Here is a 21,368-nt window from a genome sequence, read left to right as displayed (position 1 = left end):
GCTCAGTCAGTAGAGCACGTGACTCTTGATCTCAGGGTTTTGAATTCAAGCCCCACACTGGGTGTAGAGCTTACTTTAAAAAAATAAAAGTATCATCAAAAACTAATGATGTAATGTATGGTGAGTAACATAATAATAAATAAATAAATAAATAAATAAATAAATAAATAAATAAATAAATAAATAAATAAAAATAAAAGTAACAGAATGGCCTCAGAGGCTAAAGGCCAGGCTGCAGAGTACTCTTGCTTAACAAAGTCCCTTCCAGAATTATTGCTCCAGAATTATTTTCTTTCTCATCAATTTAAAGGAAAAAAAACCTAAGCCCTCACATAACAATCCTTTCAAAGAACTTGAAGAACATCAAGTCCATCAATCTCCTAAAGTTGTCTCTCATGCAGACTTCATTCTTTAAAATGGGATTCATTAGGGGAGCCTGGCTGGCTCAGTCAGTAAAGCACACAGCTCTTGATCTCAGGGTTGTGAGTTCAAGCCCCACACTGGGCATGGAGCCTCCTTTAAAAAAAAAAAAAATCAGTAAATAAATAAATAAAATAAAATGGGACTCATTAGCCATCTTCCTCGGAAACTCAAACACCTCTCATTACCATGCCAACATGACTGAGGTACCGGGTTTGTTTTTTTTTTACCATTATACGACCTGCCATTGTTCCAAAGGCAGACAATACATAAATAATCGCCTACCATTTCCAACACTGGAATTAGGAAGGGAGCCTGTGAGGCTTCACCTGCAAGGGCTTGTGAACCCCAAGAGGGCAGTTTGTAATGTGCTCCCTGAAAGCCAGCATTCCGGGAACAAGAGCAAGGGCTCCCCCGGCTGAGCGGAAATGACCTCTCACCAGCATGTCCGTGGCATTGAGATAGTGCTTGCTCGCCATGCACTGTTCCAGCTTTTGAGGCACTTGCTTGATATTCTCAATCTCGTCCAGCAGGTTCAGGACATGCTTATGTTCAATTCCTTCAATCCACAATTTCCGAAGTTCATCCCTTTTGCAGTGCAACAGCATCTTGCACGAAAGCAGATTCTCTTTTACCTACGATAAAACAGATTCAATCTTAAATCAGTCCAAAGTCTTGCCATCCTAAACCTGTAATCTAGTTAAGTTGTCTTCGTTAGTGTCACTAGAAGTAAACCGTTCCTCACTCCCCCTCCCACTTATTCCCATGGTTGGTTGGCTTGCAAAATTCTAATCCTGGTCCTGACACTGACTCACCGGGATGGGTCTCCACCTCCGTGTGTATTTTGCTCTCCTGTGAAATGAGTAAACTGCTCCTAAGCTACCTTTGAGTGAATCTAGAAAAAGGGACTTAGGACATAGAGATCCCTGAAAATATGTTAAAATATCTACCCACTGATGTTAAAATATCTGAAAGAGAATGACTGATAGAGGCCATGCTATTATTCCTTGCCCATTCTTCTCTGCATGTTTCTTATTCAGCTGATAAGTCACTTGGACCATCCTACATCTATAAGTCAGCTCAAGTTTAGAGCCAAGGAACTGTACATTCATCTCAAATGACATGAAAATAAGCCCACTTTCCAGAAAAGAGTAGACACATCTAGAAATAATCTCAAAATAAGAGGAACTGGGACATACCAAGGATTTTTAGATAGTAAATAAGACAATTTCAAACATTCTCAGAGATCTGCAGTTTGGTGACCAGTACGGCATAGCTCGACAAAACAGGAGGAAGAGCAGGGAGGGGTAGTCAGAATGTACCTGAGGAACACATTTTCATATTCATAATTAAGACTTTTCCATTTTTATGACATGAAATAAAAAGAATCACGACCTTTCACAATTCACAGAGCTACTCTCATATACTCTTGACATTCCTTACATGTATTTTTATTTAAATTAGAATTTAGTATTTGATTACGGTTTTTTGTTTTGGTTTTTTTATGGTTTATTTTTTTTACAGAGAGAGAAGGGGGTGGTGTGTGGCAGGGGACAGGGAGAGCAAGAATCTTAAGCAGACTCCATGCCCAGAATCTTAATCAGGCTCTATGCCCAGGGCTCAATCTCACTACCCTGAGATCACGACGTGAGCCAAAATCAAGAGTAGGATGCTTAACCGACTGAGCCACCCAGGCACAACCCCCAACTTTTTTTTTTTTTTTAAGAGAAAGAGAGTAGTTATTTTGTGTTTTGTTTTAGGTAAAATTTATGAATACATGTCAGGTATGCCATTTGATGAATTTTAGCAAATGCAAGACATCTATATAATCCAAACCATCAAATATAGGACATTTCCATCACCCTAGAAAGTCTACCATGTTTTTGACCATTGAATATCTTTCTTCTACAAGATTTGGTGTGGTGGTGCACATACTCACAAATATTATGCTTCTGGTGATTATGAAAATAAATTTCAACAGTTTTCCAACACACATGGAAAATACAAAGATTTAATGCTAAGATCAGAACATTTCTTGAGAAAGCATCTACTCTATTGCTATAACTTTAGGGCAATACCTAATCCTACTTTTAAGAAACTCTCCAATGTAAAAAGAAGCCTAACTAAAGAGACTTTGTAATCTCTCTTGATAAGCACAATGGAATGACTACTAGCTTTTGGGGGAGTCACAGACCCCTTTGAAAATCTATTGAAGATGGTCCTAATTACCTCCATTCCTTCCTGCACTCCCAAAGGGATTAAAAAAAAAAAAAAAAAATTCTGCTAAGCATAAAGCACCTAGAAAAGAGAACAGAGAGGAGGGAATGGCATGTAAGAGATGGTAACAAAACCTTTGAAGTCAGCAAGAAAGCAGAACATGGGTAATTTAGCAGAGGACAGCAATCTGAAAGTCCCAGCATGAAGTGGGGTTTCCTACCACTGACAAGGGGACACCAAGGACACTGAAGGCAGGAATACAGGGCTCACACCTTCCATAAGGTGTATTTGGAGCCCTGGATCCTCAACAAACCACACAGATGGGAAATTCCCTCCCCCCAAACATTGGCCAAATAGAAGGTTTATGAACTGAAGATCAGAAAGGATCCGGGCTGAGGGGAGAGTGTGAGGCACTGGACAGCAAACACAAGAATGAGATCACAGTGGGCCTATGGAACAGTAAAATCCTCAGTCCCCTTCAGACCCTCAGCCTCCAGCTAGGGTTGCCTCTAAATATACTCAGCTTGATTTTTAGCTCCAACACAGGAAACGTAGGGCTTTCCCTGGGAAAGGTGACCAGGCAAAAGACCTAGAGTTAGTGACATCTGAGGTCTCACCAAGGAAACTGCTGGATCCCTGACCACTCATCACTAGACAAGGCCCACAACACGCTCTGAGTTCCCAATCAGCTTCGTACCGCCTCCCTCTTCCATTCAGATAGTTAGCCAAGGATCACCAGACAGCCAAGGAAAGCCTGGAATATGCAAAGTCAGGCATCAAAACAAAAAGAAAAAAGTGCGGGGGGGGGGGGATGGGACAAACACTATGCAGGAAACAAAAGTTTTTTAAAACTATAATTAATATCCTTAGGAAAAATAGAAGAAAGCACTGCATCAATGAAACAAGAATAGGATGCTATAAAAAAAAAAACAAAAAACAAACCAGAATCAAAACTACTCTTGGAAATTAAAATAGGTTAGACAAAAAAATCCAATATAAAGGCTAGAAGCTACCCTTGAGGAAATCTCCAGAGAATAAAACAAAAACAAGAGAGAAAAGATAAAAGAAAATGAGGGAATTGACCCAAGAAGTCCACTATTTGCCAAATAGAGGAGTTCCAGGGGAGGAAAAATGAGACAAATGGAGTAGAGAAAAATACCAATAAAATAATAAAAGAAAATGTCCCAGAAGACATGTGTTTTTAGATTGAAAAGGCACACCAATGTTCAAGAAAATGGAGTGAGAAAAGACCCAAGCCAGGGCACGTTATCCTGACATGTGAGAACACAGGGATATAAGAGACAATCTTAAAAGCTTTCAAGGGGGGTGGGGGGAGGGACAAAATCCATACAAAGAGCTGTGAATCAGAATGCATCAGACTTTTCTCAACAGCAACACTAAAAGCTACAAGACAAAGGAATAATATAGCTTCAAAATCCTAAGAGAGAATTATTTCCCAGAAAAACTATCAATCAAGTATGAGGTATAATACAAGTATAATAAAGACATTTTCAGATATATAACTCTCAAAAATAAACAAACAAATAAACCTTATATGCACCATATCTCAGCAAGCTAGTAAAGAACGCGCTCCATCACCACAAGAGAAAAACAGAAGATAGGAAACACAGGATCCAGGAAAGGGGAAAACCAATGCAGAAGAAAGGCAACAGGAACATTCAATCAGTAACTGCAAGGAAAACAGCAACAACAAAATTGCAGAAGCACCAATAGTATACCGGATGGCTTAGAGGTAAATATTTACATAGTCTTAATAAAATAAGCACTATCTATTTAACCAAAAACTAGGATACAACCAGAGAGACAGAGGTTGAGGGAAGAAGATGAAGTGGGGTAGGGGAAAAGAGTGGGAGGGAGACCTAAATCCTCATCTTCCATAGCTGGAAGCTCCTACACCATGTCTAAAATAGAAAGATCAAGAATAGTATAAGCATTTTACAAAGAGTAAAAGTCAGTGCCTCTGAAGTTTTGCAGTTGGGATTGGGGAAGGATGAGGTAGGGAAGTACTGGTTTTTGTCACCACTTATGGTTTTGACTTTATTTAAATTTTTAATTGAAGTATAGTTGACATATAGTATTGGTTTCAGGTATACAACACAGTGATAGGACAATCATATACATTATAAAATGCTCACCATGATTAAATGCAGTCATCTGTCACCATACAAAGTTGTTACAATATTATTGACTATATTCCCCATGCTCTACTCTTCATCCCTACAACTTGTGTATCTCTTAATGACCATTATCGGACTTTTTAAACGTATTTCTCAAGGCTATTGTTCCCAGATCCTCTTGGGAGTTCTTGGTCTCTGGGCTAGGAACTCCAGCTACTAAATCCATTCTCTCTTAAACGTTAGTTAAAATCTGTTAGAATTTGATTTCTGATATTCTACTCTTCTCACCTTGGTTCTGCAATTCTCAGATTTTTCTTTTGTTTAATGGTTACTATGGAAATTGTTAAAAATAAAGTTTATGTCATGCAACACCCTACTAGGCTCTTGATCAAGAGAGGGAGGGATAAACTTACTGTGGGTCAGTAAAGCTTGGCAAACTCCTTTCTGATCGGAAAAAAGACCATTATGGTATTTCACACTAGGATGTATACAGTGTAGTCAGCTCACTTCTCCTTTTTGCCTACTAACAGAGAGGAAAACTGAAAAGGAAGGTAGAATTTCTGCCTGTGTTTAAGGGTGGGGGAGATGGCATCAGGCTGTGTGGAAAATGAACATCACCAAAATTATTCCCTAAACTAAGTTATTAGCCAAAGCCGCAGACACAAGAAGCTACAAGAACTTTTAATATTAGATTGCCCTGAGGCCTCAACTTTTTGATTAGAAAGTCACAGTTATGAAGAAATGTTATTTTAAAACTTGGGCAGCAGGAGGAATACTACTCAGCAGTAAAAGAGAAGAAATACTAAGAATCTCAGAAACATTTTGCTGAACAAATGAAGCCAGGTACACAAAAGTACATACTGAAGTTCTAGAACATGAAAAATTTTTTTAAAATAATCTATAGTGATGGGATTCAAATCAGCAGTTGTTTGGAGCAGGATGTGGAGGGGGGTAGGCGGGAGGGAGGGGAACATAGAATTTTGACTCCAAGGAAGCAGGGGGGAACTCTCTGGGGTAGATGGGAATACGTTCAAGGATATGTACATTTGCCAAAACTCACTGAACTATACTCAAAAATACTGCTTCTATTGCAGGTAAATTATAGCTCAATAAATGCTTTTTATACAGGGAAGAGAAACTGCACTGCAGCCATCAGTGAATAAGAACATCTAAAATGTGAGAACAGTACCAAGTTACATCTAAACTTTTATTTCTCGATGTGGTGACAGCATTTTAATTCCATTCTACTGAATTTATCAGGATCATTAAAATTGAAAACTTATGTTACTGTTTGTTCCTGAAATAAATCCATAGAGTCAAGCTATTCAAATCAAGACATCAAAACCCAAGTACAGAAATCCTTCTTCAAACACGTTTCCTTTGCTTCCTTAGACTTCTAGTAACTTCACAGTTGCTCCTAACCACCCATGTAGCCACAGCAAGGATTTCAGTTTCAATATACAAGCACCTCCAGCCAGTCTAATTAGAGCCTATTAGAAAAAGAGAAAATAAGGTTAACAGGCCCCAAGAGGTTATTGTGAGTGGGTATGCGAGATGATACAGAAAGCACAGAAACAGAGCTATCCGCAACCCTGCCTTGGGGACGATAAAGAGAGGAAAACTACCCAGGGCCTCCGTGTAACAACGTGGTCGCATTTGTGAAAAGAGGAACAGATATATGTAAGAGAGGCTGATGGAGACAGGCTTCACGTCATCAAATTCAAAGCTTTTCTGATTTTGTTCAAGGATAATGGGGAGAGGGAATGCCTTTGGGTGTGCATAGTATCTGTAATAAAGCACAACAGATAGGCAAGCACCCCACTGAAACTACAGACTAGAAATAGTCTACAAAGTTCCCCATAAGCAAGGGATGATAAATGAAATTAACATAACAGTCAACATTATTCTTAATTCTAAAAGTACAAAATTTATTTTCTCTTCTGTAGTTAAAAATAAATCTACATACAAACATGTTCATGGGTATTCTCCTGACATGTGTCGAAACCCATTTTTTTCCAAAGTCTTATACAAAGTGCTTGGAAGGAATGATGTGCAGAAACACTACTCGCTGTTCTGTTTTAAAGCCCTTTAGAACGACCGATCACTTTTAAATTACCCTCAAACTTATTCCCATGCTTTTGTTCCCTTCGTTTTGTTTTTGTTTTGTTTTTGTTTTTGTTTTTTTAGCTGTCATTCTAAGGTCTTAAATTGTCTGAGAGGCTCCACTGAACCCCTTCCAAGGGCAGTACTTCTCCTTTAAGTTGCATATAGTACACCAATGTGGATACAGTTAAATTTAATGGAAACACTACCTCATAGTTCTTGTGACTGCCTTCATGCACTCTACTGCCTAGATTTTAAATTATGCTATTACATTATTGCCCATTGTTTAGCATGTCCCTTTCTAGGCTTTTCTCCCTTTCTCATAGAAGCAGCCAGGATTTTTCCATCTTACATATGGGCTGTAAATAATTTCCTACCACATCCATATTGCTCTACTGTGACATTTTTTTTTTTTGTATTAAGGTTATTCTTTGTTCTTATTCTGTCTCTCAAGGTATATTTTCATATAAAAGCCACAAAATTATTTTAAATGTTAAGTAATGAATGTTGCACTACTCAAGGATTAAGCCCTTAACAACTTCATTTGAATAATCACATATAGTTATTTCTAATTACAGCCAAGAAAAATGAGTTACAGGCTTGATCTAGTACCAACGGGGCAGCTGAAACTGGGGTGAAATGTAAAGTGTGCACATTCACAACAGAGACAAGTATGTTTTCCCTTCAGCCTACCAGCTCCTGGGATAAACATGAGACAGATACTTAGTGTCTTTAAAGAAATCTGATGTCCTCTCATCCACCCCCTACAGCACAGAGCAAACACTCCAATTCAAAGACCAGCAAGTATGACCTGTGCCACCCAAGTCCCCAGCTTGTACCCATTCATATCCATCTATTTTGGTGGTGCTGCTATAACAGTCATTATTAGGAGACTGGCAGAACCTACGGATTCTGAGGTTTTCTAGTGCAGTAACATGGCATTCTGACTGATACCAATATGCATTCAACAGTAATAGGATAGCCTAAGTATTCTGATTATCCACATTACTTGACCTGATCAATCATACACACTTTTATTTACATGTCTTTTTTTTAATCTAGAAAAAAATTCCCAATAGACCTATCTGGGAAAAGAGTTAACTCTTATCTGTCATCTCATTATCCTCAAGGACTTAGATTCTACCAATGTAAATCCATATATGAAACTATTATCATAATGGGAAATGTCAACAGTTCTGTGTTCTCAAGCTCTAAAAGCATGAATATGAACGTCTTCATCTGCCTTGGTCCCCACTAAAATCTACTCAGTATAGCAGCTAGATTAGCCCTTTTAAAATGTTGTATCATGCCATTCTTGTGTTCAAAAGTTTATTACAATGGATTCCCACCATACTCGAGTTATGAAACAAGTCCTTACAGTCACCAAAACCCCATGTGACCCACTGGCCTCCTCGCTGCATCCCCCAAATTCTAGTCATGTTCTTGCTTCAGGACCTTTCTGCCCCTGCCATTCCTTCTTCCTAAGGAGCTTCTCTTGACTCTCCCTCACTTTCTTCAAGTGTTGGTTCAAACGTTACCTCAGTCAAGCCTTCCCTGAACAATCCATTTAAGCAGCAACTCGCAATTCTCCCTTCCTTGCTTTTGGTTTGGAAAGCAGAGCACTTCTTACCATCTGTTATACCACACTGTACTAATTTATAGTGGGTTTCCCTTGACTAGAATATAAACCAGAATGTAAACTCCACAAGGCCAGGAATTTGTTTTATTCACTTCCATACCCCAGAACCTCGAGCAATGCTCAGCACAAAACAGACACTTCACACAGAGACTTAATCCGTGTGGTTAAATATCACCTACTTTGTTTACGTCAGTTCCTGAGGACAGGGATAGGTGTTTTCCGTGGGTACAACCCCAGCAATGAAAACAGAACCAGGCACACGGCTAGCACTCCACAGATATTTGTTGAATGAATCCTCATTACATTCTTTTGGCAGAGAGCAGAAAGAAGATTTCAACTCACATCTGCACATTCTCACTATCTTGCTGGATGTGAAATAATATAGCCCCATGATGATTCAATCATCCCCACTTCTATTTTAAAATATGCATAACTATACACACCTATATTTTGTATATAATCCAAAGTGCAATTAAAAACCAAAAATGACAGGGAAAGACTAGTAAGAAAACATCAGTGTTTCCCTGGTGATAAGAAATGGCCTTTCACAGTACAAAATTGTCAATTTATACAATAGAAACAAATTCACTTTCATTTTTCCAACATTTTTCTTCTCTCATTTATCAATTATTAGAGGCTTTTTTGAAAGGAGCATGAGCCCTTTCTCTTCCCAATATTGAGCTAATTCATAATAGAATTAGGTGAGACTGACTTTGACAACTGTCTGATGTAATAAACACAAAGTTTTCTTTTTGTTTTCTTTTTCTGTTTTTTGTTTCTTTCTCAAAATTCTAGCGTAATTAAAAATGAGGACAGCGAACAGACTGTGGCTGCTAAAACAAATGTGAAATCATCAAGAGGAGACTCTTTTTCAATACCAGCCAACTCTCTCTGGGCAAAGAGGCTATCGACTCCAAGTGATAGGGAGCCAAGGCAGAAACCACTACAGGCTTCCCTTGACATCAGGACAAAGTCCTTTCAGCCAAGCGGACTAATCAGAAAAGAGAAATACCAAACCTTCACCCTTTCTGTGATTACCCGGGGCAAAGCCAGGTCAGCAGCAGTAGACATTCATTTTCTGACTCCTCCTGAGCTTAGTATACTGGGTCAAAATGGACTACAGTTGACTCTGAACTGATCTCTAGCTTTACCTAGTTTCACAGATAAATCCACAGGATGAACTCACCAATTGTAAAGGCGAAGAATTATAGTATTCCTTTTGAAAATGCTCAGTTAATTTTACAATGTAAAGAGGTCATCAAATTGCTTCAAAAAAGGTTAAGAGCTTGCTGATTCTCAAACGGTCCTCTTAGAGGCTGAAACTCATGTGTCAACAGCATTTTTCGAAGAATAATTTAAGTATCTGCTTAGAAAATTGTAAGGTAAGGTCTAGAAGACAGACAACAGGACACGTGGGAAAGCTGTGAGCATAGCTATCACTGGGCAGGTGCAGTCCAGGGAGTTCCCGATCAACAGCACAGCCAGCACATTTCTAATGGTCTGTGCAGCCCCGTGGCCACACAGAGGTGCTGGAGGAGCAGCTGCAGAGTTTCAAGGAGGGGACCAAGCATGAGGCTCTGCATCTCTCACCCCAACCCCACACAAGAGGCAACTAGGACGTCAGGAAGATAGCTCATTTTCAGAAGGGCGGTTACTGCCTAAAATAGGTCTGAAAACCCGCAGCGAGGAGCTTAGAGTTAGGGACACTAGCAACCAAATCCTAAATCTGTTGAGTGAGGAACGGTCGTGCCTGGCAAAGAAGCAGTGCTAAGTGGTAGCAATTACTGTTAGCAGAGTGGTACGAAAAGGAATTAAAGGACTGATCTTCCAAACACACAGCCAGAGACCCCAGGACTATGATGCGACGGCCTCCAACGGTCAGTTCATCCCTTCACCAAATACAAAAATACCCCTTATGAACCTACTTTGTCCTTTAGGCAGTAAAAACATGGTAGCCAGGAACCAAGAACTTTTCAAGGATCCACTACAAAAGGAGGTGGGCAGGAAGAGAAAGCGGGCAAGAAGCAGAAAGAGAGGAGGAAACAAAGAATGAACAAGAAATCGCTGCAAAATATAGGAAAATAACAAAACAGAAGTTACTGCATGCTTGTCACAACTAAGGAAGGGCATTCAAGAATTTCAGTATTCATAAATAGATGTTTCAGTAATTTGTAAGTTGGATTTCCTTGTCAAGATCATACCTAGAATGTCTAATCACTACAGAGAAGCCACAGCCAACTTCAACGAGGGGACATACTCACAGCTGAAATTTCAAAAAATGTTTCAACTGTTACAGCAATACACACACACAGAGACACACACACGTGCACAATGTGTGACAGGAGCATATGAAATACACTGGATACACGGAAATGGGAGCCTCTAATAGTAAGAGGCCCTGGAGTCTTAGAACAGCTCCCCTTTCCAATGTCCTCACATTGGGGCCACCACCCCCACATCCTTTCACACCGCTACGAGAAGTAGCAGCAGAAGCCAAGGATAAGACACAGGGAGGAGGCAAGCCTACGATGCCCTCCGTGATCCTGTTCAGCCAGGCTTTCCAGACACTGCAAAATCCCCGGAAAGTGTCATTATGAGTCCCTCCTAAGGCCAGTCGCCACTATCATGGCACCTCTACACGCTACAAACCCTTGGCCTAACGGCAACCACAACCACAAGAGGAAAGGGAGGCCCACCTGCTTTATTTTATTTCGGGAGTTGGTAATGCGCTCTGTGATGCTCTGGTACGTGCGAATGGCTGTCGTCAATTCCGTGTAGTGCTGCACAATCAACTCATCCAGGTCATGGTCGCACTTCTCATAGGCTTCTTCGAGGCGCCCCTTCTCATTCTCCCGGTCTTCCACATCATCACTGGTAGACAGGGTCCTGGTGAAGACAGAGACTGTATGAAGCTTAATCAAATTTAAAAGCAAAAAAGTAAAAGAGGAGTTAATACACGAGCACATTCACCTCACTAAGTAGGGAGGAAATGAAACAAGTGACTAACAGAAAATACTGAAGCCACCTTCCTAGTGAACTGCAAGAGCCCATGCAAGTGGATTTGTGTCGGTTGCCTATCCAAGGAGCCTTTCCCTCCGCTCTTTCCTTGGCACACGAATCTTAGATAGCAGGCAGCGTGAACTGTGTGAGAGTCTGGGCAGGTCCTGACTTGCTTGAGTGAATCCCAGGAATTCCATTCACCTTATCAGTGATAAGTCTGACCAATGAGACCTAAAGACTTCTAGGAGTAGTCTTCTTGCAAGATTAACAGGAAGCTGGATATTGGGTTTTTGTTCCCTCCACAACCCCCGGACACTGGGTATTGTTAAACAAAGCTAAGATACTCAAATATTTCACCCACCTTACAATCCTGGAAGGGAAAGCCAAGAGAAATGCCAAGCTACTGCACTGAAATCATTGGGCCCCCCAAGAGGCCAACCCTGCTGCTTTCCCTCAGGACTTCTCATTAGGGGTGATCACAAATACCCACTGTTTAAGTCACCCTCAGTTGGTCTTTTATATAAAGCTAAAAGTGTACTAACTGATAAAATTACTTATACATAAGGAACTGCATTCCAAATAGCTCATTTAAATGAACTAAATTTGGTACAGAGCCCCCAGCGGCCTGGAAATAAGGTCACATCAATTCTAAAATGTCACAACAGCAATAATATAAGCTTTACTGCAAGACAATCCCTACTTTTACTATTCATCCAAGAGCACTAACAAGATTGATATGAGTCAACAATAACCAGGGAATGAGACAGATACACTTATTAGAAGTCTTTCAAGGGGCACCTGGGTGGCTCAGTCGTTAAGCGTCTGCCTTTGGCTCAGGTCATGATCCTGGGTCCTGGGATCGAGCCCCACATCGGGCTCCCTGCTTGGCGGGAAGCCTGCTTCTCCCTCTCCCACTCCCCCTGCTGTGTTCCCGCTCTTGCTGTCTCTCTGTCAAATAAATAAAATCTTAAAAAAAAAAAAAAAAAAAGTTTCAATAACTTAGTTTGATACATGGGCCACAGATCTTTGTTTCTTTTATTATCTTTTTTGGATTTTTTTTTTTTTTTTAGTGTTCTAACCGGTAACAAAGAAACCTTTTTCTCTTATCTGTTGGCTGCAGTAATTTAGAGTTTCATTAAATTCCCTCAGATTTGTCAGCTTATATACATTCAGCATAGCTTATTTCATTTATCTTTAATTTAGGGAGGGGGTAGTTTAGGCTTTCGATGATGGATGCAATTAATTATAAGTCCATCATTAGAACTGCTTTCAGAAATGGTCTATCAGTGAATCAATCACATATCTACTTCCAGATATTCACAAGCAAAATACTGTATAACAGTTTTTTCCCCAACTGTCATTTAGAGCAAGAGATCTTAATTCATGAGCTACATGATATATAAAACTTCCTTCTCAATTTAGGGGGAGATTCAGCAGGTCAGTCTTTGACATCAATCTAATCTCTAAAAAGAATTTCATAAATGTGTTAGGGATGCCAAGAGATCAGTTCTAGCAGGAAATGGTGGGGGGGTGGGGGGACAGGACAAGAAATATAATGAAGGAAAGTGCACAGCATCTAAGAGTTGTGGGGTACACTCAGGAAGGCAACACACTAGGAACCCCAAGACTTGAAGGAAGGCCTTTATCGTGCCAGATCCTGTGTCCTCCTCTGTCAACTGGTGATCTGACATCAGACGAACTACCTCCAAGATTACTTTCCGACAGAAAATACTGCACAAGTATGTGGCTAATAAAATAAATCAGAGTGGAGAACCTAGGAGGAATATGGTTTCAAAGATGGAGCTACCAATGATCACTTGCAGTATTTGGGTACAGGGAGCTAAGCATGCCTTCCTATTGTTTCTATGATACATAACTTTGCTCTTTAAATCTGAAGCCTTCAAGGCTGTTAATCTAAAGTAAAGCACAATCAGAAAATGCCTCCAATTTATCAACTGTCCCAAAGGGAAGAGTTCCCAGGTATTTACCTCCGATTTCCCCTTCTAACAGCAAACAGCCACGGATTTGTCAAAGCTACACCGGATCAGTCTGCCGTCTTTACAATGCTTGGATTTCCTCTCCACCGCCATTTGTGGAAGGAAACATGCCAAACATTTCACGTTGTTTACATTAACTAGGAGAATTACCATTAAAGAAAATGTCAGGCCCAGAGAGGACAGCTTCTCGGGCATCAGCTGTCACTGTAACACATTACTGCCGCATTAGGAGTTATTTATGAAATAGAAAGGGTTACTAAAATGAAGATTAGAGCGTAAATTGGGCCTATAGGGAGTTTTAGCTCCTATTTTCATTTTTAGAGAAAATATTTGTATAAGGAAAGAGCCCATGCCAGGTTTGTGCCCCTTTAATTTCATCCTCTTCATGTAAACTGCACTGAACGAGTTTGCTTTTAGTTGGAAATAGAAAACAAAACCATCCGTTTTGGGTTTTTTTTTAATTAGAGACAAGGCAGGCAACAAGGTTACTAATAACAAAAATAGCCACACATATTTAGAGAGCCTTACCACAGCTGCCAGAAACCAGCAGTGCTGTAGGGTGTATGCTGAATCCTCCTGACAGCCCTTAGGAGTGATCCTGTTAGCATCCTCCCTCTGCGCTTTGAATCCTGACTCCACCACTTAGTACCGATATGACCTTGGTCATGGCATCACATTTTTTAAAAAGATTTTATTTACTCATTTATTTATTTATTTGAGAGAGACAGAGAGAGCATGAGCAGAGAGAGAGAAAAGCAGACTCCCTGCTGGGCAGGGAGCCCAATGCAGGACTTGATCCCAGGACCCTGAGATAATGACCTGGGCCGAAGGCAGACGCTTAACCGACTGAGCCACCCAGGCGCCCCCATCTCATTTTGCTCATCTACAAAATGTAGAGAATACGGATACCTTCCTTATAGGGCCGTGGGTGAGAATTAAAGGAGATCCAGCAATGCCTGGGAGATCATCAGCACTCAACGAATGGCGGTGGTTGGTGCAGACTGCTCTAGCAGTCAGAGCCGCAAGGGCAACAGCAGCGTTCCACAACGTCATGCAAAGGACGTCCTTTGGAGATACAGATTCAAATTCTATCACACCCCCAAACGCTAGATCATTGGCATTGGGCATGAGATTTAACCTCTCTGACTCAACTTACTCCTCAACGTCAAGAATTAAGAGTCTGAGATTTGTATCCTACTCACGAGCTAACAAGTTAGCCTGCCAGAGTTTCGTGGATGCTGCTAGAAGACACAAAACTTGTGGGTCAGAAACAAAGGACTTTGTTACTCACAGCACAGCACGAAGCAAGGGCACCGGCATATCTGCAGTAGCCCCCCACCTTGGCCCCAAGTCCCATGAGGGTTAGGCAACTTGACCCAACTTTATGCCTGTACACGCTATGAGTGACTAAAGAGGAACCCGAACATGGAAAACTCCATCTTTTATACTGGACAGGACACATGCCTGCCCATTCTTCTACAGGGAGAAATCATCTCTATCTTCCAAACATCCAAATACATATCCTTGACAAGACCGCCTAAAACAAAGGGCACTCGGTGCTTTGCTCAGAAGAACTTCAGAAACAGCACTCCCAAGGAGAATGGCCCTCCCAACAATAATGAACCATAATTCCCCGGGTTCCTTCAGGGATTCCATGGTGTCAAGCAATAGCAGACAGTATCCCTGACCTCTGTTTTCTTTTCTGCAAAATGAGACCAGAAACTAAATGTCTCCCACAATAAATACTGGCACCACAAATGAACAATACACCATAAAAGCAGACTAGAAGTCTAGGGAGAAAGTATCCATGCCTGCTACCCACAGCAAATTTCAATGTGGAATTATCTTACTTTAAGCCAGTCACTTGACCTGAACTGAGAGCCAGGTATAAAAGAACACCTGTCATCTAGCTCACCTCGCCAGCCAGGTCAGGAACCTCTCCCCAGCCTTCTAATAAGCCTCTGTGAGATGGAAAGCTCATTAGTTCGAAAAGCCATTCACTGCAATTCTGAACAGCTCTCCTTGTTACAAAGCCTTTCATTAAAATAAAATCAGGCTCTTTATAATTTCTACCCATTGATCCAAGTTGCACCCTTTTTCGGTTACATGAGTCCATCCCTTCTTCCATACAATTTCTCTTTAAATGGTAAAGGGCTTTCAGTACTTCTTTCTCAGGTTAAACATCTCTAACTGCTTCAACTGTTTCTCCCACAACATGGCTCCCACACGGCCCACCATCCTTGTGGATTTCCTCTGAAGTCCCTTCCAAAACAGCTAACACTCACATAGAACTTACTGTTTGCCCGACGTTAATCTAAGTGGTTTATGCCTAATAATTCATTTATTCCTGACAACAACCCTAGGAGGTAGGTACCTTTATTACCTCCCTTATTACAGATAGGAAACAGAGTTGTGTATTAGAGGCACAGAACTTTTAAGTAGCAGAGCCAGGCCTCAAACATGAGCAGTGTGGCCCTTAAAAGCTTACCTAACCTGTGTAGTACTAGAAATGAACACAACACACTCCTCATATGGTCTGACCAGTCCAAACAGGAAGAGATTTTTATATCCTATAGTACAGGCACTATATTTTTAATAATCAGGTCTAAAACTACATCGCATTTTTGTAAATACCAACTCCAAAAATTATCCAAGATCCCCCGGACAGTAAGTGCTGACAAGCCAGCTCTCACTCATCTATTGGGAAATTTTCAAACTAAATACAGAAATGTACATGCATCCTTGGGTCCTACATTTGAGAAAGGGAGAATGAAAGTGAAGCACAAGATACTAGTTAGTGTCCATTATATGCCAGGGAATGCAGTGGTTCTTTTGCACACATAATCTCAGATAATCCTCAGAAAGTCTGCTGAGATGGAGTCAGAGGAATAGAGAGGTAAGTTAACTTTCACCCACACACAGCACACATGGGACCTGGACTTGAAGCTACGTATACCTGACTTCAAAGCCCATGCCTTTTCCACTATGCATGTTATGAACTCCTACTTCTTGTGCCTTCAGCTCCTGATCAAGCTACAGCTCACATGTGATGAGAAGAGTGGATGGGTAGAGATGTAGACAGTACTAAAAAAGCTGCTAAGTGCTCTAAGAGTCTTGAGTCTGGACAAGAAGCATGAACTGAAAGCCTCGAGCACAGGAGAAACGATCTGAAGTTGCCACCCCAAAATGCATTCATGTTACTGAATCGTTTAGATTTTTTTCTCCATTCCTATCTCGAAACCATTAAGATTTAAAAACTATTGCCAAGTTCACGGAGGAACATAAAAATATGCACTAAATTCTAGTTAAGCCAGACACAGAGACATTTCTGGATCACCAAAAATTTTTCACTAAGGCAGGTCTGGCATTTTGCATGATGAATTACATCTTTAACCATGACGAATTAATCCCCAGGAAGGAATTTATTTACCTAATGGGCTAAAAGGACCATGGTGCACATGTTAGGCTACTGTTAACAGCACCTAGTAGGCACGCATGCTATATGGTTCTAGTGAATTCATAGCCAGCAGCTCCAAGCGAGCCTTACTCACAAGCATTAAACCCGAGGTAAGTAAATGCAGATCTGAAACTGAACTTACCACTTTCCCTTTTTTATACCAGCTTCTGTATTTCAGTCTAGCCGGTCAAGTGTTTTGAAAGGAAAATAACTAGTCACCATCACTTACTCCTTCTATGGAGCAATTCTGCCTTCACTTTGGACTGAATAGAGCAATGGAGTCCAGACAGGGGGAAAGCACACAGAAGTCAATATTACTCTTTAAAAAGACAAAAGTAAGATCAAATAAAAAAAAAAAACCACAGCTATGAAAATAAGGTTAGCCACCCCAAAGGTAACCCATCCCTCAAGAGAAACCATAACCTTCAAAGACCAAATGAGAGGACGCAAAAAGAACACGAGTCTAAAACACTGCCAATTTGGAATACGTTTCTGACTCCTCTCATCATATGTGTCAACCATGAGGTGTTTGCCACTTTCAGCTCTTTAACCTTGGGCAAGTCACTTAGCTTCTGCGTCTGTTTCTTTCCTGGCCAATCAGACAAGATAGTAAGAGTACCTGCCTCACCAGGTGGTTGCGACTGGCAACGTATGTGAATGTGCCTGGTAAAATACAAAGTGCCATCGATGTGTGGGCTGACACATTATTAGGAACCATCTGTGAATCACAATATTGTTAGCCCAAAGCCTACCCCCATTTGAAAGTTCCTGAAGGTCTTTACTCACGAATTGAGGTCAGGCCTTCTCGTTATATTCTTAACGGTGCCTGGCACATTGAAAGTGCTCAGGAAAAGCTAGATAATGAGCAGCAGCAAGATGCAGGCTCCGAAGAGGTCACGGAGGGCAGTCCTTTGCCTTAAGAAACAAATGCTACTAAATTATCTCACACAAAGCAATGCCTGTTCCAAAATACCTAGGAAAGGACAAATAACCAATAAGCAACCCTACTGAGTTCATTTAGTCATTCAACAAATAGTTATTAGACACCTAGTACTTGGCAGGCAGGTTCTAAGCAGCTAGAGATACAGCCAGGATTAAAGCAATCCCTCCCCTCAAGAAGCTTACATCCCAGTGGGGGAAGCAGGAAATACAAGAGAAACATACAATACATGCAGGCCAGGAAGAAACAGTAATGGAAAAAAACAGAAATCAGGGAGGACGAGGGGGAGTATACAACAAAAGGAGACCAGAGAAAACCGCTCAGATAAAGATGGCATTTGAACAGAGCTTTCTAGAAAATGAAGGGGAGAGAGGCGGCACTATCTGGGAAGCAGATTCCAGAAAGAACAGAAGATGCACAGGCCCTGAAGCAGGGTATGTTTGGCTTGTTCAAAGTACAAGGAATGGCAAGGAAGTCAATGTGGCTTCAGAGAAGCAAGAGAGGGGACAGTGAAGAGAGGGGATCAGGTAAGAAGCTGGAAGCCAGATCAGGTACAGCTTTGTGGACTTTTACTGTAAATGTTCTTTGATGCCACCTGGGGGTTAACACCCAGGCAAAAAGAATAAGAGCTTTCAGGGCACCTGGCTGGCTCCGTAGGAAGAGCATGCAACTCTTGATCTGGAGTAGTGAGTTCGAACCCCACGCTCGGTAGAGAGAAATAAAAGAAAAATAAATAAAAACTTTAAAAAAAAAAAAAAAAGAATGACAGCTTTCAACCAGTATTTAATAATGAATACTGAATGGCAAATATTCAACAATATTTCAAGTTCCATTTTATATCTATCCAACCTCTTTCTAAAAAAGATCGGAGACCATTTGTACAAAAATGAAGGTAATACAAATGAGAAAGTGAAACTAGTTAAGGAGATACAGGACAAAATGATGCCATACAAATGTAGAACACAGGTATGCAGGGCATGTGGGCAAACAGTTGATAGGAAATGAGCCCTCAATCTAACTGTGAGGTTCCTAGCCATGCAAAAAGGGAAATGTAGCCAGTTAAATCATTCTCATTATCAAAAAGATGGATTCCTTGGGGCGCCTGGGTGGCTCAGTTGGTTAAGCGACTGCCTTCGGCTCAGGTCATGATCCTGGACTCCCTGGATTGAGTCCCGCATCGGGCTCCCTGCTCGGCGGGGAGTCTGCTTCTCCCTCTCCTGCTCCTCCCTCTTGTGCTCTCTCTCTCTCTCTGACTCTCTCTCTCAAATAAATAAATAAAATCTTTAAAAAAAAAAAAAGATGGATTCCAATTCCTCTGTTGAGGAAACAAACTTTAAGCTACTCCTAAATTCTAAAAGAAATCTTTCACTTAAAAAAATAAGGAAGACAATATACAATATAGTGAACAAGGTCCTCAACCACCTTCTAAAAACAATAAATTTTACATGGTCATTTAAGTTCCTTCCGGAACAGAACACTAAAACACAACTCAGACCAAGAGACTGTGACTCTGAACATAGTCCAAGCATGAAGCTTTCCAATGACCCATTTTAATCTAAGAATGGAATTTGGGGAAAGTATAGAATGAAATGGATCAAATCATGTTTCATTAATTCCCTCTTCTCAGCAAGCCCTTTGATAGTTCAAGCTGACCAGACAGCAATTCTTTGAAGAGCATCGACAATACAAGTATTTGGTATTAGAGGGTCAGCAGGGGACTGTCAAATATCATAAGCCAGGAAAGCACGTAGAAAGGTTGCCAACCAATTGTGAAAAATTAACGACCTGTCCAGGGCTCTAGCCTGAGCCTCAGGATCACCTATAGGTAATAACAGACTGTCACTCTGAAAGGATTTTAGGGTATTTTCACAAAGTAATAAGAGTCTCCGGAGTACCACCTGTTCTAGACTAAATTGAGACACACCCTCCTACCACCACCAAATTTATCTTGAAGCACTAAGCCCCAGTGTCACTATTTGGAGATTAGGGTCTCTAAAGGAGGTCATACGAGATACAATTGCTGTCCTTAGAAGCAGAGAAAGAGACACAAAAGAGCCCTTTCTCTCCACACACAGAGGAAAGGCCATTTGAGGACACAGCAAGAAGGTGGCCATCTACAAGCCAAGAAGAGAGGCCTTGCCAGAAACCAACCCTGACTGGTACCTTGATCTTAGACTTCTAGCCTCCAGAACGGTGAGAAAATAGATTTCTGTTTAAGCCACCCAACCTGTGGTTTTGTTATGGCAGCTCAAGCAGACTTACACACCACCCTATAAAACACAGGCAGTATTATTTTGCTTGGCTAAAATCTCAAGGCAGATGTTATTGGTCACGCCCCTTAGCCAGAGCAACACAGATTCTCAGCAAATCCTCAAGAATTAACTGCCTAATACAGCCTCAGATAACTAATTAACCTGCTGTAAGAAATATTTAATGTAATACACCTGAATTTTGGTGACACCTGCAGAACAATTAGCATTAAGTCATGCTATCTGAAAACAGTTAATACGCTTAACTGCCTACTAAGGGCATTCCTTGTTGGTATCCAGTGACCTCTCCTCCAGGAATAATAAAGATTAACAAAACAATTAATGTAAATCCCTTCAAACAACCCAGAAAAACTAAGTAAGGTCCCACATATCCAAAAATCACTTATCAGGAAACTAACAGCTCTACAAAGCTCAATCTACAGTAGGAATCAAATCTCAGCGATATCCTTTCTGGGAAATACTCAAAATAGGCCTCTTACAGAAACCTGAGGTCCCCAAGCCCCTGCATTTTTACTCATCAGGCACCTGAACCTCCCAACCAGTACCACCTTCTCTCGTTTAGGGCAATTCTAATGAATTTTTTTAGTCACATAATGGAAAGAGCATCAGACAAGGGGTCATCTTTATTTACAAAATATTCTAACACGTTATCATAAGGCAAAAATTGAGTATTTTTAAGCCCAAATACAAAAGGGTTAACTAGTTTCAGACCATCACTCCAAGTAGGAAAAAAACTATTAGCTTATTGGGGCGCCTGGGTGGCTCAGTTGGTTAAGCGTCTGCCTTCGGCTCAGGTCATGATCTCAGGGTCCTGGGATCGAGTCCCGCATCGGGCTCCCTGCTCAGCAGGGAGCCTGTTTCTCCCTCTGCTCATGTGCTCTCTCTCTCTCTCAAATAAATAAATAAAATATTTTAAAAAAAAACAAAACTATTAGCTTATTGAGCTCTCTAGAATATTCCTTTTCGTTACTGATGCCAACACAGAAACAAAAAGTCTAGAGCATACATGATTCTTGAAAACGTGAATCCATTTTCTTTACCAAACTGCTTTCAGATTACACTATTAGATCTACTTAGCCCTTATTTCCAAAGTGTGAGAGTCAGATTTTCTTTTCCTTTAAAGCGTGAAACAGCCAACCTAAGAAATGCCTGACAGGAACATGTCAGAAGCAGAACTAAAGACAGGT

The 21,368-nt window shown here is 40.8% G+C and overlaps 1 protein-coding gene across 1 annotated transcript in view; it reads right to left on the bottom strand.

Annotated features, from left to right (window-relative positions):
* EXOC4 (exocyst complex component 4) overlaps positions 1 to 21,368 on the bottom strand; it is a 735,341-nt gene that overhangs the window by 701,822 nt on the left and 12,151 nt on the right. Inside the window, exons 2-3 of the mRNA XM_035021134.1 lie at positions 11,214 to 11,403; positions 861 to 1,055 (exon numbers count right to left, since the gene is read on the bottom strand). Of these exons, the coding sequence (XP_034877025.1) occupies positions 861 to 1,055; positions 11,214 to 11,403 (385 nt within the window). The remainder of the gene's footprint in view (positions 1 to 860; positions 1,056 to 11,213; positions 11,404 to 21,368) is intronic.

Source organism: Mirounga leonina, unplaced genomic scaffold (genome assembly GCF_011800145.1).
Source record: "Mirounga leonina isolate KUSES-001 unplaced genomic scaffold, KU_Mleo_1.0 Mir_174, whole genome shotgun sequence".
NCBI classification, from domain to species: Eukaryota; Metazoa; Chordata; class Mammalia; order Carnivora; family Phocidae; genus Mirounga; species Mirounga leonina.
The sequence above is the reverse complement of the archived record's forward strand: the minus strand, read 5'-3'. Positions and strand labels throughout refer to the sequence as shown.